Raw genomic sequence first — 27,142 nt, forward strand, 5'->3', positions numbered from 1 at the left:
CAGGCAGTTTAGTTAGGTGGTGTTTGACACTAAGTGGCAAGACTGATCAGCTGCTTGAAGTGTTCATACTGTTTGTGGCTTCTAGGCACTCCATTAGTGATGGGGAAACATCACAGTATTTTTTTAAAAAAATAAATAATTAAGCAAACTTTGTATTGCATCTCTGCCAGCCTGCCCTTACAATTCAGTCTAACTCAGATATTTGTATAATGGCATGACAAAAACTGAAAGAACCAAGGGAAATTACTCAGCCAAACCTAGTCTTCAGGTATGTGTACAGGAGCACCCTGGTGATCATTAAGCAAAAAAGCTTAATTCTCTTCATATACATGCTATTTCCAAGGGCCAGTAGATTTTAAAGCAAATGTGCGCTACTTTCCCCACTACCTCTCCAAAACTCTATTTGAATGTCCCTACAAAACGAAGCAGCAGATATGTAGCACTCTGAAGACAAACACAATGATTTATTTGGTGATGAGTTTTCGTGGGACAGACTAACACGGCTACCTCTCTGTTACTATTGAACGTCCCTAGTTTTTTTGCCCGTGTCCTTATTACGGATTCAAGCAGTTGATGATGTTAATACATTATACGCACTTCCACTTCGTGCTGGGAGGGAGGCAAGCAAGTAAAAGGAAAGCTAGAGGAGGTATTGTTCAAAGGCAAAAACTAGGCCATCGATTTGTAAGTGCCGCCCAGTAGGGTCTTAGTGCACAGAGCTTCTCCTACCCTGTTAGCAGGGGAAAGCACTGCTGATCTGCGGGGATCTCGGCTCAGGGCACCAGGGGGCTCAGTCGGAGGCCTGCGGGGCAGCGGAGTCTACGGCACGGCTCTAGTTAGGCCCCGGCCGTGCCAGACACTGCCCTCTCTGATCCGCCCCCAGGGACTCACTCACGCTCTCCAGGCAGCCAGAACTGGAGCCGGCGCGAGCACGCGTTGCGCTTCAACCTCCTGGGCCCAGCAGGCCAGCGACCGCTACTGTGCGGCGGTCGTTAGCGTCCAACCGCTCCTTTGGCGCGTGCCACCGCTTCCGCACACGCCGTGTGCAGCTGCAGCGAGAGGGAGCAGGGAGAGCTCTGACCCGTCCGCCCCCTCCCCCCTCCGGGCTTCTGCCAGCCACAGTTGCAGCCGGTGGGCGCGGGGAGGCGACAGCGAGTTCCCTCACGGCCGATCCGCCTCGAAGAGACTTTTACCTTCTCTCGCTTTCCCCTGCGTTACCCACCATGCTTCGGACTCCGCCGCTCAGTCGGCGAGAGGAGCCCCCGGCTGCCCCGGGAGCGGCCCCCCGGCGGAGATGAGGGAGGCAGCGCCGGGCAGGAGGAGAAGGAGCTGACTAGACTCCCGCTCGACCACCATGAGGGAAGAGAGAGAAGCCACCGCCTTCCCGCACGGCACGAGCAAACTCCCCCAGCAGCCGCCGTCGCCTGACGGCCCGGAGAGCCTGCGGAACGGCTACGTGAAGGGCTGCGTGACCCCTCTCCGGCAGGACGCCCCTCGGGGCTTCCTCGAGCTGCTCCTGCTCCCCACCGCCGCCCCCTCCCGGGCTCTGCTCAGCCTGGGCGCCCTGGCTGCCTTTGTCCTCTCACTCCTGCTCTCCTCCGGTAGGGGCAGCGGCTGGCGGGGCCCCCCGGCGCTGCGCACCTTGCTGGGCCTGTCCCACTGCCTCAGCCCCCTCTTCAGCATCGCCTGTGCCTTCTTCTTCCTCACCTGCTACCTGGCCCGGGCCAAGCGCGAGGAGCCCGGCGGCGGCACCGGCCTCTGGTGGCTGCTGGCTTTGCCTCTCTGCTGTTACTCGGGGGACTTCGTAGCGCTGCAGTGGCTGCTACCCGCGGAAGGGCCCCGAGACTCGCCGCAGGGCACCGCCGAGCTGCACATGGTGGCGGGCAGGCTGCTGACCGTGCTGGGCTCGGTGGCGGCGCTGACCCTGCTGCAGAGCAGCTTGAAGCTGCGTCGAAGCCTCCTGGTCTTGGTCTTCTCCAGCCTGGTCTGGCTGGTCTCGCTCACCAGCCTCAGCTCACTGCCCCCCGCCCTCAGACCGCTGCTGGCCGGCTCGGTCGGGATGGCCGGCTGCCTCCTGGCCCTGCTGGCTTGGCAGCGCGGCATCTTCTCTGCTGCGAGCCGGGGAGCGCAGCCTCAGCCTCCCCACGCGCGGCTGCCCAGCGTGGAGGAGAAAGTGCCTGTGATCAGACCCAGGAGGAGGTCCAGCTGCGTGTCCCTGGGAGAAGCGCCAACCAGCTACTACGGCAGCAGCAAAATGTCCCGGAGACCCTCCTTGCCTTGTATTTCCAGAGAACAGGTAAGTCCCCCGCACTGGGGGTGGGGCTAGGGGGACTTCGAAACTTGCCAAGAGGAACCAGGGCAAGTGGCTCCCTTGTGCGCGCGCGCGCTGCCGATGCTTGCGGGGCACTTGCCAAAATTTGCCCAGAAGTGATACATGGCCCCATAAGGCGTTAGGCGCAGATTAGTTCCTCTCTCCGCTTGTGCGAGATCATTCATCTGTGCTGCCCTTAAGATTTCATGCGTAAATCGGCGCAGCGCCATGCTCCCTGCAGGATGCAGGGCTTGGATGTTGGGTAGCAGGCTGGCAGACCTGGCGTCTAGAAGAGTAACTCTTTTCAGCGCAAGCCTCTCAGGTGTCAGATAACACGATTATTTATTTATTTACTTACTTACTTACTTAACTTCGCGGCGTTTGTAAAGCCCTGAGCAGCCGTCTCGGCTTCCGAGAGACTATCCTGGAGACTGAAACTTTGAGCAGCCCTTAGTTTCTTCCCACTTTTTGACCTGATATTGACAAGTAGTGGGAGACGAGGAGGGGAACACCACATTTTTGAGACTATTGCATTCAACTACTTGGCATATATGTGTACAGGAAAGGCGTCTCTTTTTTCTATAAATTAATACTTTTTCCAAGTAAGGCAATGGCGCATTTGGAGTGATTCGTTTTAGCAACCGTCCTCCGGTGATTAGAGAAGTATTGAGTCAATCCTGAAAGGATGACACTGAGGTTATTTTCCCAGTGCAAGTCTTGTTCATTTCTGCTTTGGGCAAAACACTTGGCAGTGCAAATCTTGTAGTGCAAACTCGGCGTGGGGATTGTCTGTTTGTATCTTGTAAATTGCACGTGAACTCTAGGAAAATAGTTGTGTTGCTGGTGAAATTGGCCCGAGGCAGCTTGAAGTAGAAAATCATCCCTCAAGGAGAGTACAAGTGTGTGCGTGTTTTATAAACGTATAAAGGAAAACTGGCTTTTAAGCCAAGAGCACATTGCTACAGAAAGTAAGTTCCATCTACTGCTGCTGCTGAGATTGAGGTTCTAAATAAATGGAGCTTTTTTAGATTCTTTCTCATGTACATTTTTTAATGCATCTGGTGGGATTGTTTCCAAGAGCTCCCTCCCCTACTGTAATTTATTCGGTTAGTCTGAAACCAAACAGGGTAAAATGAGCCAAGCTGAGGGAAATCCTTGACTTGGACATTTATATTGCAGTAGAATACAGCATTAGTCTGTTCAGAAATATGTTCAGATTCTGAGGATCTGTATCAATGATACAGGTTCATTTAAAGTTCAAGTAAGGGGTTTTAGAAATAGTTTTATGTAACCAATTTTAAACTGTAAATTGGTAAGTCTCCTAATGTGAACAAGCACTTAAACACTGTCATACATTTCAAATATATAGGGAATATAATAAAGGAAGTAGAAGTTTACTTGCCTTCTCCTCTTTGGTTCTAGTTAGATAGTAAATATAGTGCTTTACTTCTGGTGAGTGTCTTCTGTTTCTGAGGAATGTCTGAAGTATAGGGAAAATATAAATTGTGCTAGTAGGTTTTTTTTAAACCTTTTTTATCGATGGTAAAGTGTATTTAGTTTTTAATATGAAATACTGCCTTGGGTATTCAGCTGACTTTCTAAAAGTTTCTGCAGACTTCAATCCAAACTACAGATAGGTAGTTTTTGAAAACCATGATAAATGTCAACCATAGCAAAATACACCAAATATTCAACAAATGCTGAAGTCATGGGAGTTGGTAAAAACTGTTTGTAGATATCCAGGTGTGGTGGTTTCTATTTCTAGTAAATGAAAGCAGTATGTTGTAGATCTATCAGTTACCTATGTTTTTAACAGGTAAATTATGCTTTACAGTAAATATCTCATTAAGGAAAATTTAAATTGTATTAACATAATTTTCATAAATTTAGAGTATAGTACTTTGATTTAGAAATACTCTACTGCTGGAAATGTATTTTTATCAATGCTGATTCAAAACTAAGTAGCGAGATCTTATTTTGCATACAACTCAAAAGATGGCCATTGCAGAGCTAATAATGTCAAATCTTTCCACTTTTAAAAAAATCAATACCTTCAGGCTTTATCTGAAAATTAAACAAACACTGTATGCTTAATCTGAATGCATTTGTTATTCTACTGTAGTGCTACTATTGAAACAGCAAGAACACATAGAATCAAAATGTAAAAACATTTTCTGAAGAGAATTTCTCTTAATTGTGGTCATATGTTAAAACACTTAAAGATGAATAGTATGTATTTTTTGCAGTATTAACATTTTTCAAGTAGTTAATTTATATTAATTTATATGTGTACTGTTTAAAAAGTTGAGAGGAATACATAGAATGCAGTATAAACCCACAATGGCGTGAATATGTTTTTGTTATCTGAGAGAGTTAAGTTACTATGGTGATGATTTCCAAGAATATTAATGTATATGAATAAAACTGCAGAGAGTTAATGGAGTCTGGAAAAATTGTGAATAATAGTCTGACAATCTGTGTTCTGATTAGCTAGTAAAATCATATGAGAAAATAATTATATTGGGTTCCTAATCTGTTCTCCCCTGCCCTCCCAAGTAGTATTAAGGAGATGCTAATACTAGGGAAGAGATCTGTGAACATGGTGGGGAGGAGAAAAAGCTTCTTGTATGTTCTACCCCAGAAATCGGTGTGAGCAGTCTCTGACTTCGGTGGGAGCAGGAACAGGCCCTAAGAACCCAATTCTGAAAATGCTTCCTAACTTAAATAACCCATGTAGTAAATGTCTGCAGGACCAGGCTCTGTTTTGTTCTAGTCTGGGAACTAAAATGCTAAAATGTGCTTCCAAATGACGTATGCTTGTGCTGTTTGACCCTGAATATCCATTATTCATACCATATTCTTCAGCTTTTTGCCTCCTGCATCTGTTGTTCGCATAGCTAACAACACAGTTCAGAAAAACTGACAACTTATGTACTTGTTTTTCTAATTTAAAATAGGTTGTATGCATCGTAATGGTTTATATTTAGAAAGCTCAAATAAAACTAAACATGGTTATAAAAATAAATGCAAACAGCAAAAGGTTATGTACTATGATAAACTTTGTTTCAAATAAGCACATTTTTTCACACACTTTAAGTACTGAGCAGTTAGCATTTCTAATCTTCATTGAAATAAATATTTTTATATGTGCACTTCATATAATTATTTCTATGTTCATCTTGTGACCAATGTTTTATTTATTTATTTATTTATTATTGTTTGGTGTTACACAAGAAATATTTACAGGACAAGCAATCAAAACAGTTCCTAACCTAAATATGGTAGTCCAGTTCTTCTCCTGCTGAAGTCAAAGGGCATTTTTATATGGTCTTTTCTGAGAGTAGGATCAATCCCTAAGGGTCTGGTCTTGCAAACACTCGTAGAACCACTCCCATGGACTTGAGTGGGATTGGTTGCCCTAGTATAGTATAATATGCTCTAGCTCCAGATGGGATCTGTGGAAACATGAGGAATTCAGAGTTGAGCTGCTCAGTAGCAGTGGACAGCATTTCAGGACTTGTAAATATAAAACATGTTTGTGGCTTGTTCATAACAGTGCTATAATGTATGGTTGCTTGTCTTTAATCTATGTATAAAGAAGACACACAGTTCCTGCCCAAGATATTTGTATGGGATGTGATTGGGCTCATTGAGTCAACAAGATCTACTGTGTCTTGTGGGGGAGGGGAAAATCCTTTCCAGGTTTTTATGTCTGACTCAAGGGTGTAACTGAAATAGTGAATGCTCTGAAAAATGAAGTTAATTTATCGTGGCCATTTGACTTGTTTAGATGTGCAGGAAGCTTAGCATGTTTCACAGAAGCGGTTATTTTCATTTAGCCTTTTTCTTAGATGAAAGATTGTCATGCAGTTAAAACAATGCCCTGAAGATCTGGGTTCAATTTTAGACTTTCTGCATGGTCTCTAAGTCCTACAGGTCCCAGTACAAGTTTAAATAGCTAGGTAACATGAAGCTCATGGGGCACATTACACATGAAAACCTTGTTGCACTGGGGTCCTAGTCTTTATACCTGTCTTCTGTTTGTAAAATAGTCATTAAAAAAGTTCATATTTTCCTGACTTTACCTGTTTAGATTGCAAGCTTTTTGAATATTGTATATCTTTTACTATGAGTTGAACCTCTCTGGTCTGGCAACATCCATGGTCCAGCATGATTTTAATGAGCTGGATGTCCACTTATCAGGGGTGTGGCCAATCTCCCACAGTCTCATAAAGTTACTTTACAGCCACCAGTCCTGGCTCTCAGTGTTCTGTGCTGCTGTTTAGTTTTAATTTACCCCTACATGCCTTCTAAGAGCCAAGTAAGCAGTGGAAATATTCATAATGCTGCTAGACAATTTTGACCTCCTGTGATTGGGCAAATTCTCTGGTTACACACCAATCAGGTTGTGAGGGTGCCAGATGAAAAACGTTCAACCTGTATGTATTTTGATAGTGCATTTAAAAAAAATGCAGAATACTAAAATCAGTTAAAACCAGAACCCTACAATAATACAGATAATAAATGACATTTAACTATTTTGGTGAGGAAATTGAGTCGCTCTCTTTAAAATTATCACTTTTAAAAAGGTTGCAATGACTGAACACAAGGAATTGTACAAAAATATTTGTGCTACTGCACTAATAGGCTCTGTTTCTTATTTTTTTTCTTTTATACATATTAAACAAAGTTAAAAGCAGCATTTTAAAATATGAAATTAGCAGGTGGGTACAAATGCACACATTGTCTACTCCAGCCAGCAAAAAAGACAGCTGCTTGTGGTGTCGGTTCTCCCAGCTGGGAGAAACCGCGGTGCAAGCATCTGTGTGCCCCCAGCTGTGAGAAGCTGGAGGCCCTGTGGCTGCTCCGCCTCCATGTCCCCCAGCTGCCCGCTTCTCCACCCAGGAGAATTCCAGGTATCTCCTCAAACCCCTCCCCCAGCATTTATGTGAAATTCAATTTATGCTGAGGTTGTCCAGGATGCAACCTCTGCGTAAATTGAGGGATTACTGTATTTCTCTTTGCTTAAGGGACAGACTGTATTTTTTTTTCATTTTCAACACTTTATCTTAATATAACAAATTTGACTTCATACCAGAGCAGTCACAGATATTTAAATGGATATACAGTAAAGCAAAGTAATGAAGTGTGTCGGTGCAGGCAGTTGTGAGCAATGGTCACTAACCCTGCACCAGTGACCCGTCCGGATCCTCAGAAGGCCTAGAGAATGGAACAAGGAGGGGACAGCGGAGACCTGGCGACAAGTGGAGGTAGTCCCGCCCCTCTGCAGACGTCCCCTCCCACCTCTGGCAGGAGGCCCCGGGGATGTGCACTTGCCCTATACCGCTGCGTGAGAGGCTGAGAGGCTTTGCCCTGGCAGGCAGGAGGCTGGCTCTTAGGGAGGAGCGTGAGACAAGGAGAGGAAGGCTTGGAAGATACAAACAACTACAATATTTATTAACAAAACCAACAACATGCGAAAAGGCAACATCATATGTAAAACAAACACATAAGGCAATTCATTACAATGTTTTTGAACAGGCTTTGTACTTTGTTAAACGCTTATAGCTACTACCTCTATATTAAACTGTAACAACTATGTATTGCTTAAACACTTACAATAATAATAAGTAGTAAAGACTCCATAAGGCAGACCTGTATGGTTATATTTAATATGATGGAGGTAGTTAGAAGGAAAGTAAAAGGAAAGAGGTAAAGGAATTTGAGTTAATTTTAGCTCCGGGCAGGGGAAGGTCAGTATGCCTTCCCCCTTTACGCCCCAGCTGGTTTGCTAGGCCAGCCTATTGGAGACCCTAGGGCTCTGCCTGCTAGGGCCTCCTCCCAGCTGAGTGAGGAATTTGAAACCTCCCCAGCTGGGGCTTGGAGGATAGGGATAGGTAAGGGAATTCGGTAGGACGTAGGGTTATCTGGGAAACCGGGAGGTTAAACCTCCACTGAGTCAGTTCACCTGCACCTTAAGTTAACAAGTACATATATCTGGCTACTACTAATAAGTAGACAACCAGTTTAACTGATTTAAACTATAACTATAAAACTATTAATACAAGTGTGCCGATCTCAAATTAGTAATTTTAACCTGGGCAGTTAGGCCCGGCCTTGGGATCGAGACCCTGGGTGTGGCCCCTCCTTGGCCCTGGAAGGGTGAGGTCCAGGTCGCGATCCCAAACCCCCCGATGTGGGGATCCAGTGCCCAAAGTATTGAGTTGTCTGAGAGAACAGCCTGGGCTAGGCCTCAGGCCTGTAGTAGTTTGATTAGCCCGGGCTAGGCCTCAGGCCTGTGGTAGATCAAATGGCCTGGGCTAGGCCTCAGGCCTGTGGTAGTTTACGTGTCCGGTCACTGCAGTCCCAGTCAGGTAGGTAGGTCTTGTCCGGAAGATGGCGTCGACACCGCAAAATGGTGGGTGGCAGCAGGAGCGAGGGTGCCGCTTGGATGGCAGACCCTGGGCTTCACAGCCGGGTACGCAGTACCTCACCCTAGTGACAAGGCCAGTTCGCCACCCGACTGATTCACCTCAGGGCCTGCTTGCTGCTCCCTCAACGCTGTGGTCGCTGAGGTAAAGATGGGGGCTGGCACCACAGGAGCTGATGGACGCTGCTGGTGCTGTCTCAGGAGTTCTTCGCAAAGTCTTCAGGCGGTAGCGCCACCTCACAGCTCAGCCTGAGGCAGGCTGAGGTGCAGTGATCAGCTCTGGGCAGCACTGCCTAGAGGCAGATGCTGCTGTGATTTCAGCTCTTCTGAATCAGGAGCTCTTTGAAAAGTCGTCTTCGCTGCTGTGTTGCGCCCAGACTGACTGACCCCCCAGATTGACTCTGGGTGCTGTGCTGCACCGCCTTTTATTTGGTGTTCTCATGCATGATTCATGATTTGATTTTAATATTCATGATCTTGTCCATGGTTTTCAACCAGGTCCTCCAGCCTGTGGAAGTTTCTAGAATCTCTCCACAGGTGCCCAATCAGAGGCCTGGATTTTGAATCTCAGGTCATGAATTATTTATGAGTTCAAGTTACCGGGAAACCAACTGACACAGAGTGACCGTTACAGGGGGCTGCTAAATGGCAGCCTATATGACTTTAGATTCTGCCTGTACCTGTAATGATGTTTAATGGACAAAGGCTTGTTTCCCCTGACCCACAGGGCCGATTAATGCCCAAGGGATAAAAATCCCTGACAAAGTGAAATTCATGTGCTCTTTGCTGGCTTTGTTGCTTGGTCAAATATTGCATAAGGCTGTGAATTTGTAACATAACATTTATTTTCAGTCCTCTTCCATATGTATCTATATTTCTCTCTCTCTCTCTGTCTCCTGCTCCCTCAACGTGTAGGTCTATAGAGGTTTGAGCTGTGCCAGCAGGCTAAGTCTGCGCTACCATGATCTGCTGACAGAAGTTAACTGTCGGAAGATATCTGTTAATTTCTGTCAACAGATTGTGGGCGGATAGCAAAGTGGATCAAAAAAGCATTCCTCTCTGTCGACAGAGAGCAGCTGAACTGCCAGGCCACTCCCTTGACAGAATGGCCAAATGGAAGCACAGTAGACAGGGCTGCCCAGTGACCCAGAAGCCATGTCTGTCAACAGAGCCTCCCCTCCCCACCCCTGAGCTTCCACGTGGCTTTTTTGTCTACAGATTCTGTCAAGAAAAGCTTTCTGCCTCTCCCCCCAAGTCAGAATGCCATCAACAAAAGTACTGCGTTCTGCTGATTTACTGTTGACAATGCATTTTTAGTGTGGACGCTCCATGAATTTAGTCGACAAAGCTGGCATTTTGTTGACAAAACTCTAGTGTAGACATAACTTAGGACTCATTTCTCTAACCCGGGGTCGGCAGTAGTTTTTCACAGAGGGGTGACTGCACATATTTTGTTACTGGTCGTGGGCAGCTTCAGGGCCTTGGACAGAATGGTTGGGACTGAGGGCTCCAGAGAGAGATAAAGAGAGCGTGTGAGTATGAAAGAGAAACACTTTGTGTATAGGAGACACACTTTGTGACGCATTGAGGATGTGCTGCAGTATATTTGTGACAGTGACTGTGTGTGTGAGACAGTGTGTGTATACGTGCTGGCTGCTGCTGGATAAATTTCTGAGAAGCCACCCTCTGTCCCTTTCAGGGAAATCTGTCCTGCTATGTTGTCTCCCTCATCCCCTGCTCTGCACTCCTGAATAAGTCACTTATCTTCCCGCTTCAGACTGGAGCAGCTCTGTTGTGTGTCTCCCTCTTCCTGATCGGTGCCCTTCAGAGATGGAGTACAGGGGCAGGGGAACACCCTGGCTTCAGCACTGTATTCTCTCCACTCTCTCCTCTTGTGCATAGCTAGCAAGAGAATTCTAGGAGCAGCTTGGCTGCCGATGGAACAAGGTTGGGGGAGGGATAGCTGAGAACATGCTGCTGGCTGTAAGTATGCATACTTTGCTAGTCAGCTGGGAGGTCCAGATCTGGCCTCTGGGGCTGATTTTGTGTTCCTCCCACCAGCTCTAAACTCTGCTTGCCTGTCATTCTCTCAGAATGGCCCCTCCTCTTTCAGTGCTGCCTCATAGTACCATATGAGCTCACTGTCTTAAAAATTGTTCTGGGATCACATTAATTCTTGGGTATTCTTCCAGTTCTAACTTTAGCCTCACCTTCACAGATTTGACCATTAATATTTTAAAGAGAAAAGAACATTTGTAAGACATCTAGGCTACGTCTACACTAGCCCAAAACTTTGAAATTGACGCAGCTTGTCCAGATGGGGCTCCTTTCCAAAAAGACCCCCACCAACTTTGAAATCCCCTTATTCCTATCTGCTGTTAACAATAAGGGGATTTCGAAGTTGCTGGGGTCCATTCGAAAAGGATCCTAGTCTGGATGAGCTGCTGGGCGGCAAGCCGCGTCTATTTCAAAGTGTCGCGGCTGCCGGCATTCTAATGAGGCGCTGAATATGTATTTCAGTGCTTCATTAGTAAACTTTGAAATGGCCATTTGCATGGCCATTTCAAAGTTTTGGGCTAATGTAGACACAGCCATTATCTCTTGAAGGACTGCTTAGTGAATTCACTTGTAGTCATTATATCTCCAGTCTCCCATTCTGACCATCAGTTCTGTTCTCCTTGTGCCGCCATTCGTAATCTTCCACCCGTTTCCCTACTTCTCTCCTACCCATCTCTTTTGGTTTCTGGAATGCCCAATTTGTACTTTAAAAAGGTTACATTGGCCATGACTTCTTCATAGCTCACTCTCTCCAATTTTTGGCTCTCACAGGACAGACCCACTTCTTCATATCTCGAAATTCTGAAGTGACATGGAGCAGGAGAGTAGAGGAGAAGAGTTGTAAGGGAAGAGAGGCAGTGGCTGTAAGTGGCAGGAATGGGGAAGGAGAGAATCCCAATATTCTCACCATTTTCTGATTGAGTGGGGTACGTGAGAGAAGGAGAGGCCTTGAAAGAGAGGGCAGGTGCAGATGAAGGGATCGAAGTCTGCTAAATGAGCAAATAAATTAGAGTAGAAAAATCTAAAAATAAGAGACAAGAACAAGACCTCCCATAATGATGCCACTATCTGCTCACACTATGCATGCCTAGACCATCTTTTTTTTTTTTTTTTTAAAGAATTTCCCTTTCAAGCTATGTTACCATCGCATCCAAGAATGGTAGAGTAGATTGTTTTCTATGAATCAGTCATGACAGTGTAGCTTGTGCCCCAGACTGGTATATAGGTCTGGTCAGGACAAAATTTTTCTAGGCAGGAACTTTATTTTATACTAGCAGTCAGCCTGAAATTGCAGTGGAGGGGAACTTTTGACTACCAATAAGTACTGAATGCTATAGTACAAAAGAACTTTATAAGGGAATTTTAAAACAGTTTTGGGGACTACTGGGGGCATGCTTCCATGTTGGGCTGTCCTGGAGACTTAGTTATTGAGATTTTATTCCCTTGTATCAAATGCCATTACCATTGGCCCCACATGCACTCCCCATCCTCTTTCTAAGGGTTTGCTGCTTACTCTTTCCCTCACTCCCCATAATCCTGATTCAATGTGGCCACTCCTTACTGTCACCACTCAAGATGTTGGCACTATGGGGGTTAAAAAAAATCAAATCCATTGCATGGTGGGCATGTTTATTGTAGTGACAGATACTCAAAAAGCTTTCTACTTTGTTTCTGTAATAGTTGTAGCAATGTGCAGAGATTTTAGGTACAGCTAAATGTTAGGCAGTAAATAGCCAAAAATCAGGCTCCAGAGGCATGCCAAAATACAGGGAAATTGAAAGGTATTTTTAATTCCCTTAGTGTTGTTAACCTCTTCCAGACTCCAAATCACGTTATGTTATGCTAATAAGGCATAGGGAATTTGCATCCGTGCCTCATTAGTGTCTTTCACTCCATATATTAGCATGCCACTTCCGAAGGAAGTAACCTGTGTAGAAACACCCTTCGAGTCCAAAATGGTGAGCAGAAGTAACAAAGCAATCAAAAAGCTCTTGAGCATCCTTCACTGAATGAACCAACATGCACAGTCATCAGCAAACAGAAGGTCGTGGATAGTTGTAGTAATCACTTTAGTGCAAGCCTGAAGTCTTTAGCTATTGAAAATACTGCCATCTGTTCAGAATTGAATAGGTAAGCCCAATGTGCTGTCCTTAAAAGCAACTAACAGCCTAACTGAAAGTCACTGTTGAACAAGAGAGGAGCAAGGACACATCCTTGCTTTGTACCTTTTGATATTTGGAAAAGTGCTGATGTTGCTCCATTGTTAAGGATGTGACCAAGCATCCATCATGAGAAGACCGAACAATGTTGATGAATTTTTCTGGACAACCAATTTGTCCAGGAATTTTCCAGAGCCCATTTCTGTTGATCATGTTGAAACACCTTGGTCAAGTCAATGAAAATCACATAGAGCTCTTGATCTTGCTCTCTACATTTCTCTTGTATCTGTCTGGCTGTATATATCATGTTGGCATGAAATCCATGCTTGCTTTCAGGAATAATGCCATTTTTGAACACAGGTAGTGAAAGCTACTTGTATAGGATGCATGCCAGAATCCTACCATCTACAGAGAGCAGAGAAATGCCCCAGTGGCCATCACAACACCTACAGTTACCTTTTCCCCTGTATATGTGCGCAATCAGGGCATCTTTGAAGTCCTGGGAGACTAGCTCCTTCTCCCAAATGACACTAAATAAATGGGTAAAACAGTACGTTAGCTGGCCATCAGCAGCTTTATGAATTTCTGATGGAATTGCATCACTGCCAGGTGCCTTTCCAGATTTCATCTGCATAACTGCTTTTTATACCTCATCAAGATGTGGTGGTATGCCAGCTGTAAATCATTAGTCCACTGAGGAATCTCTTCAAGAATCCTCCTGAGTAGTTGATCTACCCTTGCCAAACAAGTTGCTGCAGACCAGTGGCAATTTTGCTGCCAGATAATGAGGGCTACATACTTCCCCATGCTGAGTCTTACATTGGTGTTCTGCTACTAGCTTTAGGGTAAACTCTGCACAGGTACCTGGGAAAGTAACCTTCTGCAGTCATTTGTTTTTGCCCTTCCTGTTGAGCAGATCTGGTATAGCGTGAAGGTTGGTGTTTTTTAAATAAATGGTAGTTCTTTTGATGTTTTTCATAACTGGAAACTTGTCTGTCAGCAGAGACTGAAGAATAAATTCTTCAGAGAAACTCAAATAGTTACCTTCTTGTGAAATGCTAACCCCTTCCTAGTGTTGGCAGTATGAGTAGCCAAGACAGTCTCGTGGAAGAAGATGACTTCCTATATTGTTGAGAAACAGAAAAGCCATATGAACAGATAAAGAGTAATTTATTTCTTTTAAGAGCTGTAACGCAGCTGGACTCACCACTGCCGTGTCTCCTGCTGGTCACATGGGAATTAGCTCTTCCAGCCTCTGGAACGCCCTCTTCTATCTGACATCTTGCTAGCTGTTACTTGTCTGTCTATTCTCCACCAAATTATATCAGGGCCTGCATCCCTCCTGGACCATGAAACCCGTTCCTCAGGGTATTTTCCTGGTGCAGTGCCCCACATTCTGGGGTCCTCCCTCCCAAGACACCCAAATTCCTATATCAACTGCCAGTGATCATCTAGCTCCTTATCTTTGGGGCAAACTGCATGCCGAAGTGACCATCCATCATTAGCAAGAGGTCTGTGGACCAGCTGCCTCCCTGTAGCCCTAGTACTCTCAGGCCTTGCAGCCTGGGAACTTTCCTGGGCAGAGATATCCCCCAGCTCTGCCTGCCCTTCATGAAATTCAAGAAGAGACTTCCAGTTACATAGAATAATGGCAAAAAGATTATTAATCCTGAGGAAAAAAAAACCGTAAGATTTTAACAGAATTTAATTACTGAGGAAGTTCTTTAATCTGTTGGAAAGGTCATCAGGACAAAAGATTCCGGTGCAAAGTGCTACATTTCTTAAGACATTTTAACTAAAACTAACTTTTCTGTAACTACTCAAATTATTTTTGCTTAGAGTATGTGTTGTAACTTTTGGATGGATATGCCTTAGTTTTTATTTGTGACAGACATGGATTATCTGGTTCAGCTGCAAAATTCAATCATTCTTAAGTGAAGCTGTGATTGTCACTTTAATAATGTTATATTGGTACATGTGACTCTTGCCCCACTTTCTCTCTTGGGCTTTTAGTTGCTCATAGCATCTCATTTTTAAAGATTTGTGGACTTCCTATACTTACCTAAAAAAATTCTTTTCTTTTACTAGAATGGTACATGAAGCCATCCAACCTAATGCATCATTTTAGCTTTCGGGTAGAAAAGAACATATGTTCTCATATGTTTGAGATGAGATGATATTTCTTGTTTGTTGAAACTGTGCAAAATTTAATGTACTTGATCATTCAAACCCCTGCTTCAACAAATCTAACTTACGTGCTCTTAGAGACTGTCTGACTCTTTGTGTGAGTGAGTGACAGGGCAAGTTATGCCACCTAAGCCAGACATTTAAACACTGATTTTTAAGTATCTGTAAACCTTTCAAGTATAGCAAAGGAAATTTTATGGTAAGATTGGGTAGAAGTTCTTAATTTAGAAATATAGCCCATCCCTTTCTATTTGTTTTGAATACACCCAGTTTTTTCTGTTTTTTTTTTTTTTTTTTTGTCTCTATAGACTTAGCATTTCCTAATTGTAAAACTGTTTTTTAACTCTTTGGTCTTATTGATGTAAACTTTGTCAGTATGTATACATTACATTATCAGTAATCCTGTTAGCTGCTATTTTTATGGATCATTCAGTAAAACTGCTTTGTACTGTACCACTGTACAGTTATGTCAGTTTTTGTGAAGGTTATAAAACAGCATTATTGCTTAAGATTTTATCTAACCGTCATTGGATGGTTTAGTAAATGTTACGCTAACTCATTCAGAAAATGGAAAAACCAAAGACTTTATGTACATGAACACAATAATTAAAACATTACTGGTAATGGCTCATTTGAATTCTTCCTAACTGCCCTTTAATACAACATTGCCTGTAAAATGTGTATGCCACATTTAAAAGAATAAAATGTAAAAACACCCAAGATTTACATATTCAAGTAAGATACTGCAAAATCATAAATCCATAACCTGTGTCCATCTTCACCCTTCCAGTTCTTGTGCTATGTTAAAACAAATGTCATTTGTCTGAGTTACTCATTTAGGACCCAGTGCTGCAAAACAACAGATGTGAGAGAACCCTCAGAGGCATGCCTGCTCATCTGCTCCACTCTGTATGAGGTTTCACCTGTACAGAGTTTTTTGAAGGCTCTGGGACACTTGTGAGGCTGTAAACCAGTTGTTTAAAGTCTAAGAGTAATTCTCATTTGAATTTTTTGTACTGCATCCTTTTCTTGGTTATGATGGGCAAGACTGTGTGTAGCTCTTTCTTGACCATTTAGGGGATGAAGGCCTCCTCCACCTTATTTGATGGCTTTCCTAATGGGGAAGAGGCTTGGAATAGGAGGAGGCTTTGCTCCACCTCTGTACTTGCCAGTGAGATTAGCTGTTCAGTGTTATCTGCCTTTACTGGTGGCAATAAAAGGTTAGGTAAGACACAAAAGAAGGTAGGCAGAGTTGGAAAAACAGAGCACCCTCATGGTAGAAGATTCACAATCCCCATTCACTAAGGCTATATCTACATGGCAGGGTTATTCCAAAATAAGGTCTTTCCAAATAGCCATTTCACAATATCCTATTTTGAAATAACGCAAAATGTATTTTGAAATAGTACCTAGCTATTTTGAAATGGCATTTCCTGGTCCATACCCGTATTTTGAAATAGTGCCATTGAAATCCATTATGGCTAATTTCAAAATAGTGCTACTCCTTGTCTTAACAGCAACTGTTTTGAATAGCAGGTTTGAAATAGGCATTATTCCTTGTGGAATGAGGTTTACTGGAATTGAAATAATGTACCAGCTCTTTTGATTTTTATTGTGAAATAGCATGTGCATTGTTTGGACGCTGCCAAGTTATTTCGAAATAACTGTGCCACATAAAGAGCCTAAGAGTCCAGGGGTCATCTTTTGGTTTTTCTGGACTTCTTGGATTTTTATTCAAGAGTTTTCAAGGTAGAAAAGAACAGATTTTCAATGAATTTTCATAAAGATTATGGGAATTCTGATTATCATATTATAGCAAACAAGCATTAAGATCAACACTGAATGGTTAATAATGGTTAATAATATTGGTAATAACTAGTTCATGGGCCTATGGCTTCTTTATACATTTGTTGAGGAGGTCCTTAGTGCTCACTGAGGAGCTTTTGGCCATTCCGTAAGACAAACTTGGTCCTAGTCAAGTTGCCTGAGAAAAATCTCAGAATTGTAAGGGAATTGCTTCACAGCCATCATACACTAGAATTCCAGTTGGTCTGTAGGATGGTGGCCTGGTGAAGCTGTTCGTTGTGTGATGCTGCATCCCCATATTTTTCAAGCCTTTATATTTTATTACTTGACTTCCCAGAATCAGGAGTTGGATTACTTCGTTCATGCTGGGGCAGAAGTGCTAGATGTTCTAGAAAAAAAGACATGAGAAACATAGAATTGTAAGACTGAATGGGACTTGGGTCTGGGGACTTTCCAGTTCAGTTCCCTGCACCTTAGACAGCACTAAATGTTATCTAGACCATCCCTGACAGAGTTTGTCTTACATAATTTTTAAATGCCTCCAGTGACAGAGATTACATAGCCTCCTTAGATACTTTAGTCTGGTGCTTAACTACCCTCACAGGAAGTTTGCCCTATTGCTTCTTGTCCTATCCTCAGAGGTTAAAAAGAATGTTTCTTTTCCTCCCTCTAGCTTGTAACAACTTTTTAGGTATCTGAAAACTGTTACATCTTTTGAGTCTTATCTGTTCCTTACTAAACAATCTCAATTTTTCAGTCTTCTCTTATAGATCATGTTTTCTGGATCTTTAATCATTTTTATTGCTCTGTCCTGGACTTTCTCCGGTTTGTCCACATCTTTCCTGAAATGTGGCACCCAGAATTGCATAGAGTACTACAGTTGAAACCTAATCAACCTAAAGAGGAATTGAATAATTACTGCTTATGTTTTGCTTACAGTACTGCTGCTAATCCATTCAAGAATAATGTTTGTTTTTTTGATAGCAATGTAACACTGACTCATATTTAATTTGTGATCCACAGCGACCCCCAAATCTCTCTCTATGGTATTGCTTCCTAAGCAGTCATTTCCAGTTTTGGTCCCATATAGTTACCCTGATTGTCCTTACTAAGGTCCTTATGTGTGTCCTCTTCATATTCTCTTTTGGGTTGTGTGAGTTGGTAAAGCCTAGACAGTGGAAGTTTCTCTCAGCAGTGCTTGTGAATTCCTTCATGCCTCATCTACCCTCTTCTGAATGGTCCTGAACATTCTGAAGTTCAGGCTACAAAAGGTGAAATGGCATCCTTCACTGTCTCAGTTCTTTCCAAAAGCAATATCAGAGGTGAACTTCTTCAGATTCATTTTATCAGGAGACTTTTTTCTTAAGGTATTAGTATATTTGGCCATACAACAAACATGAGAATGGACTGTAACTTCTCCTAATTCAAAAAGCATTAGCAACAAAACTTCTGATCCAGTGTTTCTAAAGATTCTGAGCACAAGATAAAAGGACCAGTGTCAGCTCTGAATACAAGAGTTGCTCAGAACACTGCTTCTTTAAAGGTTTGATTCAGTGCCAGGGTCAATTTCCATGCGTGCCTCACACTTGGCACACAGGATGTTAGATCTGTCAATGAAAGCAACTAAGGTTCTGTTGGCTCCAGCCTGTGAAACAAAACCAAAGGCATGGGAGAAGCCATCAACTCTGAGAAGTATGGCAAAATTCAAAAGAGCCTCTGTTATCAGGGCTGTTTTCTGGGTGGGAGGATGATTAAATCCATCAGAGCTGGATCTGACTACTTTCATTACAAAACTGAAAGTTATAGTAGTCCTTCAGGAAGGATTTTGGAATAGATTGAAACTGGTAAATCTATCAATAGCTTTGGATCATTAGATAATGCCAAACATGCTGCCAGAACTAATAATAGGTGCTTCATCACCATTATGTAGAGCATTCATAGTTGTATACTTCAGCTACAATTATGCACAGAACTGCAGGACGTACACTCTGCGGAAAGGAAGAGAAATTTCCCTTGTAGGTTGCTACTCAGATTCCCATCTCCTGAAAAATGAAGGAGAAAGAATAAACTTTCATGTGTGTGTTAACAGTTTTACTTGCATTGTCTTAAACTGCCTTCAGGCTCACAGGAAATTATCTTCGAGAACAACAAGAAGTCCTGTGGCACTTTATAGACTAAGAGATATTTTGGAACATAAGCTTTCGCGGGTAAAGACCTGCTTCATCAGATGCTCGTTACCCACGAAAGCTTACACTCCAAAATATCTCTTAGTCTGTAAGGTGCCACAGGACTTCTTATTGTTCTCAAAGATGAAGACTAACGTGGTTACCGCTCTGATACAGGGAACTATCTTGTGATTCATTGTTACACTTTCTAGGTCCTACATTTTCCCTTACTGTATTGGTATTGGATCAAAGGTTGGACTTCAATCAGAAGAGCAGCAGCGTTAGGCTAAGCTATGGGAAACACTTTATGATTTCAGTCTTCAAAGTGGGTGTATACTCCTAGATCTGATGATTTCAGTTTAGTACCAGAAAGCACACTGACTACTATGGGCTCCGTGACCTAAACACCCATTGCCTAGATGCTGTACAAAGATATTTCAGTATTTTTTTGAAACAAGAACAATCTTCTGAGTCTGAAACTAGAGAAGACTTATGCACTGGATCTCTAGACACAATTGTTTTCTAAAGTACTGTTGTTTCTGACAGTCTTTTAGTGAAGGAACTGGTTCCTCAGATGAAGTACTAATCACTAGAAACAAAATAGGGAACAGATTCACTCCTACATGAGAATGTGGGGATGAGATCTGCTTCTTTTCGTTGTGAGGGTGTACTGCAATATCATTAATTTGTAGAAAGGGTAGCCATAATTTTTAAAACTTCTATCTCTAATATCAGAGGAAATCTTCCATGCAGTTCTCAGCATTGTTAGTGTCCCATCAAAGATAAAATCTGTCTAGTCCTGTCCCTTTCTTGGGTGGCTTGTTGCAACATGCTAAAGTTATTTGGTTTCCCACAGGCATTCTCAACCGGTTTATAAAAGTGGACAACATATCAGTTACATAGGGAGTATTTTCCTTTTTTCATATGTGCTCCAACTGAAATTCTGTGTTGCAGGAGAAATTAACAGATGCAGTGAACCATAAGCACATTCCATACCTTATGATAAAAACAAGAATTTGGAAGCACTAAGAAGAAAAGTGTGTTCTACTGCATCCTTTGGAATGGAATGTCAAATTAGCAAGCGTTAATGTCACTGTCAATACCACTTATGGGAAAAGATTACTAATTTTGATAAACTACTGTCAGGAGCCAATAAACTGTCTAATGCTATAATAAACAGTGGTCAAAATATAGCAAAAACATAAATTGGATGCCTCAAAAGAGTGAGACCAATAAGATATACTGGACAAGATCTGGTAAAATATCTACTGCCCAATCTTGGAGTAAGTTTCCACCTGTGAGGACCACCGCCACCCAGGTCCAGACTTGCTTTAAGGTATGACAGGCAAATTTGTGGGCCATTGTTGTCCTTGTTTTATTTCTCTGAGACAGTTCTACCAGTAGCAGACTGTTTCTTCACAAACACATCAGATAAGGGAATCTTGTCAGCCATGAATGAATGAAGTAGCATTGAGACTCAACTACTGCTTGAAATCCCAGACCATAGAATTGACATGTGAATCAAGAACTCCAAACCTATTTACAGAGATTATTAATTATTCAGGAACAGACTGTCTTGATTTACCAAAAAATGTCTACAGTATGACACAAGTGGATTCTGGAATAGAAGGGTAAACAGTTCAAGGGTATGCAATTCAATTTGAAACCCTATTTCATTTCTCCCCTAGCCAGAGACCTCTTTCATGACTATGATTAACATCAGAGGTCTGATCTTCGCTCTTAGCAGGAGCAACAGAGGAAGTTCTGAGAGAAGTTAGGGATCTTACTTAGTTTATTGAATTGAAAAAGGATTAGGGTTTAGTCTAATTCTAGATTTAAGGAAGCCCAGTGCTTTCATCAGGAATTTTGCATGTTGCATTAGTTTTCCATTCTATGGTTATGTCCAAACCACAAGATAAATTTGAATTTATTAAAAATTATTTTGTGAAAGTGGATTTTATAAATTGGAATTTGATTGTTCTCACCTCCCCACAAAGTTGGCTTATTGGTGCCACACTCAATCACTAAACATTGACTCTTGCAGCAGTGCATTGTGGGAACCTATCCCAAAGTTCCCTCATTCCCGTAGCATTTCAGGGTATTTTGGCTGCAGCAGCGTTGTGAAAAAAAGTGCCCTGCAAATGGTTATGGGAATTTGACATCATCTTTGCACATTGCATTGCCTTTATTCGCCTCTCATGGTAAGCAAACGTCCATTTTTCCAGGTGGAAGGAAGGAAAAGTAGGGCATCAACAAAGTTAGCCAAATTAACAGAAATCTCTTACTTCTATACTTGAATTCCTTTTTAAAACTGTATCTGTAAGTGAATTATCTAAGATTTTATAAAAAGCAGCAGGTGTGTCTTTTTTCTCAACTGGCCCTCCACTCACTGTCCCTACTCCCTTGATTACATCTAATCTCTGCATATAATACAGGGACAATGCAAAGCTTGAACACAAAATAGACAGTAAAGGTTTTGAAAAAAGATATTTGGAGAAGGAGGGTTTTTGGCTTTCCAGTTTATTATACTGCTTCTGTGCCCTGGGATCTCACAGCAGTCTGTGTCTTGTCAACTGGCCCTCCACCCACTGTTCCCTGCATGAAGGGGTCCAAAGTTTGAAGAAAGACTAGAAAAGGCTAGGAGAAAAGATTTTTGGCTTCCCTCTTCACTACATAGACATTGCCAACATGGGGGATGGTGCTTGCCAAATTTCATTATGATTGTGGGGGGAGGTTGGTATTGGGGAGGTTGAATGGCCAGTTGACATGGTTCCCAAAAATCTTTGTGTGGTGGTGGGGTGTGGACTCTGTGGCTCGAGGGCCACTTGCACTGCTCCGTGTGGGCGGCAGTCAGGCCCACAAGTCTTAGCCTCCAGGCGAGGGGGAGACTTCCCCTGGGTGTTTGCAAGCCCCTGAAAATATTTGGGGTGGGGGTGGGGTGGAGCAGTTGAAGCAGCCCCCCTCCCTCTGGTGGCGGCAAGCACCCAAAAATATTAGCTGTTGGGGAGACTTCCCCGGGTGGCAGCCAGACTGCATGAGTCTTAGCTGCTGGGGGAGAATTTCCCCCCTATGACACAAGCCCCCAAAATATTTGTGGTGGAGGTGGGGGGGGGCAGCTGAAGCAGTGTTCCCCTCTCCCAGCAGCAGCAAGCCCCCAAAAATCTTGGCTGCTGTGGGAGACTTTTCCCAGGCGGCAGCCAAGCCCTGCAAGTCATAGCCACCAGGGGGAGACTTTCCCCGAGCAGCTGCAAGCTCCTGAAAGTCTTCCCCACCAATGGAGCCCTCACTACGTGCAAGCCAGGATATGGTGCTGCCTGGCAGCGTGATCGGCACCGAATGGCAGGCACGTCCCTTTATTGGGTTGGGGGCTAGCCATGTGATGTGGTTGGATGCAGGAAAGACCCCAACTTTGTGGTGCCTGTGAGGGAGGGAAGGGGGGGACCTGCACAAATGTGAACAGCTGAGAAGAAGTTTCTCAGTGTCTCATACAAGCACAATCCCGCTAACAGCCTGGTTGCCATGTGATGCACCAGGGCAGTGGCTGGTGTTGGGCAACACAGAAAAAAAATACCAAGTGCTCGCCTAACAGAGGTAGAGACAGAACCATGACCTCTGTGTTGGGCTATTTGTGATGGCACTCATAGCAAAGCACTAGTAGCAAAGAAAGAAAAACATTTCTAAGACTCTCATACAAGCATGATCCCACATGCACAGACTTCCTGGTCCTGAACTGATATTCGTGGTCTTCCTGTTACCTAATTCCTGCGTACCTAAAGAGCAGTGGAGATGGAAGCGGCCAGAGCAGAGCACCGTGGTGCATGGTGGGGTACATAAGGGACACCTCTGAAAGCTAATAAATTCGATTTAAAGACATGGCGCTTCCACACTAGCTTTCATTCGAACTTTTAGATTCAAACTTGATGCTACACCCAGCCGGTTTCAACAATATTAGGTTATTGATCTTAGTTCTCCCTAAATCAAGCTAATGTATTTACATGGAAGACAATCACCTTGTAATATCAAGCAAACTAGATTAAATTTGAATTTATCTTGCAGTGTAGACGTAGCCTAAGTTTGTTTGCTTCTTTTGATCTAAGGGATACCTATATTCATATTTCCATAAGACCACATAATTGCAAGTACCTTTGAGTCCTAATAGTTCAAGGCACTTCTTCTCTTCCCCCGCCCCCTGTCCTCAGCAGTTTTTACAATGTGCGTTTCTGATGGAGCAGCTTGCCTAACAAGATTAAATGTTTTTGTTTGCCCATATCAAGATGGTTGGTGCTCAAACTGACATCACATGAGACTTCTCAATGACATTCAGTATGTTGGCTCCCTTTTCAAGGACCTGGGACTTTTAATAAATGTAAAGAAGTCACATCTGTGCCCCACACATCAAGTCTCATTTATACAGGCAATTCTAGATGCTATGAAAGCCAGGGTTTTTCTGCCAAATAAGAAGAGATTTAGGAAATTTCAGGTAATCACAAGTTCATCATTGGTATATCAGAAAAGTAGTGTGTTTGAGGTTGTTTTTTTTTTGTTGTTTTGTTTTTTCCCCCTCCTGGTGGTGCTTACAGGTCTAATCATAGAAAACCAAAACTGGAAGGGGCCTCGTGTACCAAGCACTGTTTAGGTAATGGCTGACAGAGATTTATCTAGTCTGCTCTTAAATATCTCCAGTGATGGTGATTCCACAACCTGCCTAGGCAGTTTCAGTGCTTAACTGTCCTGACAGTTATCTTAAACCTCCCTTGCTGCAGTTTAAGCCCATTGATTCTGGAAATAGTACAATTGGAGCCCATTATGGCTTATTTTGAAATAGAGCTCTTTTGTATTTTAAGAGGGCCTAATTTGAAATAGCAATTTTGATACAGGCATTATTCCTCCTGCATGGAGGGTTACCCGTTTCCAAATAGCACATATGTAGTCTAGACACTAGCAAAGTTCCTTTGAAATAATGGCTGTTATTTTGAAATAACTCTGTAGTGTAACCATAGCCTGTGAGTGCCCTACTAGGCACTACTATAGGTTGAACCTCTGTAAGACAGCTCTCTCATCTGGCAACATCTGCAATCTGGCATGCTTTTAGTTAGGTGCATGAGCATGGTCCCAAGAAATTGATTTACAGCCATCAGTCCTGGTTCTGTGTTCTGTGGTACTGTTTAGCTGTAATTGACCCTTAAATATCTTCTAAGAGCCCAGTAAGCAGTGGAAGTATTGGTAATACTGCTGGACATTATTGACCTCCAGTTATCTGGCAAATTCTCTTGTTCAGCCCTGGTTAGATCCTAAAGGTGCCGGACTAGAGAAGTTCAACCTGCAGAACCAAATTCTCCTGCCTAAGCTGGATCAGTTGGCTGTGAATATACTGCACCCACCTTAAAAATCTAATCTACTTACTATCAAAACAAAAAAGCAGTCAAGTAGCACTTTAAAGACTAACAAAATAATTTATTAGGTGAGCTTTCGTGGGACAGACCCACTTCTTCAGACCATAGCCATACCAGAACAGACTCAATGTTTAAGGCACAGAGAACCAAAAATAGTAATCAAGGTTAACAAATCAGAAAAAAATTCAGGGTGAGCAAATCAGACAGTAGAAGGGCAGAAGGGGGCAGTGGAATGAAGAATTAGATTAAGCCAAGTGTGCAAAAGGGTATGCACAACAAGTATGCACAAGCACAACAATGCCCAGATGCTTTGTTTATTGGACAGACTCCAAACTCTTAGACAAAGAGTTAATGGGCACAAAACAGACATACACACACTCCTGATCCACAAACCTGTCAGCCAGCATTTTAATGGAGTGGGCCATTCTGCTAATGACTTAAAAGTTTGCATCTTACTGAAGAGGAATTTTCACAACAGTCTGGAAAGAGAGGCTGCTGAACTCTCTCTTATGTTCAAATTCGACACGTTAACACATGGTGTGAACCGGGATGGGAATTTTCTGGGTCATTATAGGGGCTCTTTTGCATACTTGGCTTAATCTAATTCTTGACTCTCCCTCCCCCACACCCCCTTTCTGCCCTTCTACTCTCTGATTTGCTCACCTTGATAAATTTTTTCTGATTTGTCAACCTTGATTACTATTTTTGGTTCTCTGTGCCTTAAATATTGAGTCTGTTCTGGTATGGCTATGGTCTGAAGAAGTGGGTCTGTCCCACGAAAGCTCACCTAATAAATTATTTTGTTAGTCTTTAAAGTGCTACTTGACTGCTTTTTTGTTTTGGTAGCATATAGACTAGGACGGTTTTCTCTTTGTTGCTAATCTAGTTACGGATAAGTAACTGGTATTTTCTTTTAGATGGGCTCTTACTGGATCGGAACATGAATTTCCTGAAGGCACAAATCAGAGTTAGGAGCTGTATGGCTTATTCTTAGTACTTTTAGTTCCTTTTTGTTGGACCGTCATATTTCATGGTATTGTAAGTTTGTATGTCTGTAGGGACCTGCAATCAGGAAACCAGTGTAATGATTCTGTGCTACAAGCTGTCACCAAAACTGCTTAAAAATGTGTGTGGGAGGGGTTTCCATACTTTTAAAGTGGTTTTCCCATTACTAATTAGATCACTCAGAGCAATTAGTGAACAGCGTGGGGTGTGTTCCATTGTGAGTAAGTCTATTTTTCAGCCAGGTAAAATGACTCTGAAGTCTGAACCAGACTGTTCCCTCAAAATACGGTTTTTCATTTGAACCAATAAATGTCTTTACTTTCTTATCTCTTTAAATCCTTACATAATATGGAGAAACAGTTAAACATTTCAAATAGGATTGAAGAACTTAAATATTTATTTATAAAGCAGGCAAGGTAGAATTTTGGGTATATTTTATTTTTAAACTTCGAGACCTAAAATATCCAAATCCCTGTTAAATTTTAGTGTACACTCTCATCAGCCTTCACAGTGGTGGTGAGAAAAATTTATTTCAGACAAGGAAGAAGCATGTTTATGTTGGTTACTTTGTGGCCCTAGAACTCAGCAGCCGTATATCTTGGAATGTAGCTCATCAGTGGTTTGGGCCATATTCTCAAGAGTTTATTAAAGTATCCAAATGATTCAGGTTTAGAAAAGCATAATACACATTCACAATAGCTATTTTGAAGATTTTTTACATATGATTTTGATTTATAAATCCTTGTAGTTAATATTAGTGTAATAAAGAATATATTAAAACTTTTTGCATGTTATTCTGTAAGGTTTGGCAGGCTCTCTTACCGTGTGTATTGTGAGTTTACAGTAGGAATGATATATAAATTTGAGAAATCAAGGAATTGCACAATTAAAACTGAACTATTGTTACCATCTATTTCATCTAGATCAGAGGCAGCGCCAGAGACACATGCCCTTATTGGCAGCTATTTTTTAAGAAAAAAACTTTTATAGTCCAGAGGTGCAGCAGGGCTCAGGCAGATTGCCATTTCTGGAAGCATCTGGCTCCTGGCATGTCTTTGGGTGGTGGGCTCCCATTACCATCCTCACAGCTCCCATTTGCTAGCAACCAGACAGTGGGAGCTGCAAGGGAAGTTGTCTGCAGATTTGGGGGCACTGGCATGGAGTCACCTCCCTACTCACCATGGGTCATGCAGAGAGGTGCCATCAACCACCCTGTCCTGCATCCATATTCCCAGGCTGGAGCTCCCCTGTGCACCAAAATCCCCTCCAGAGTCCACATCCTGCATCTCCTTCTGCACTCCATGCCCTGAATCAGCCTGCAGTTTTGCATGTAATGTGGGTTTTGAAATATTTTGGTCAAAAAGAACAACAAAAAAAAAACCCTCTTCTTCTTTGAAAGGGTGCTGACTCTTGATCTAGATGTTAGTTTGCTGAATGTTAAGAGTGTTGTGTATGTTATACTTTCAGCATTTTGTATCCAGAAAAAAATCTCTATTTGGGGAAATTTGTTAGATGTCTGCTGTTTTTTGTGGTTTAAGTGCATGTATTGTATGTATGTTGTAAGAGAGTTATGGTCAAGTTATTGACTCTGTGTAATTTTATCTCATGTTTTTCTTTTGACTACATTG

At 42.7% G+C, this 27,142-nt stretch overlaps 1 protein-coding gene across 1 annotated transcript in view; it reads left to right on the top strand.

The window, feature by feature from the left end:
- The first annotated feature begins 1,098 nt into the window (after positions 1-1,098).
- PDE3B (phosphodiesterase 3B) overlaps positions 1,099-27,142 on the top strand; it is a 175,945-nt gene continuing 149,901 nt past the window's right edge. The window contains exon 1 of the mRNA XM_074997716.1: positions 1,099-2,296. Coding sequence (XP_074853817.1) covers positions 1,355-2,296 — 942 coding nt within the window. The 5' untranslated portion in view covers positions 1,099-1,354. The remainder of the gene's footprint in view (positions 2,297-27,142) is intronic.

This window comes from Carettochelys insculpta, chromosome 6 (genome assembly GCF_033958435.1).
Source record: "Carettochelys insculpta isolate YL-2023 chromosome 6, ASM3395843v1, whole genome shotgun sequence".
Taxonomy (NCBI): Eukaryota; Metazoa; Chordata; order Testudines; family Carettochelyidae; genus Carettochelys; species Carettochelys insculpta.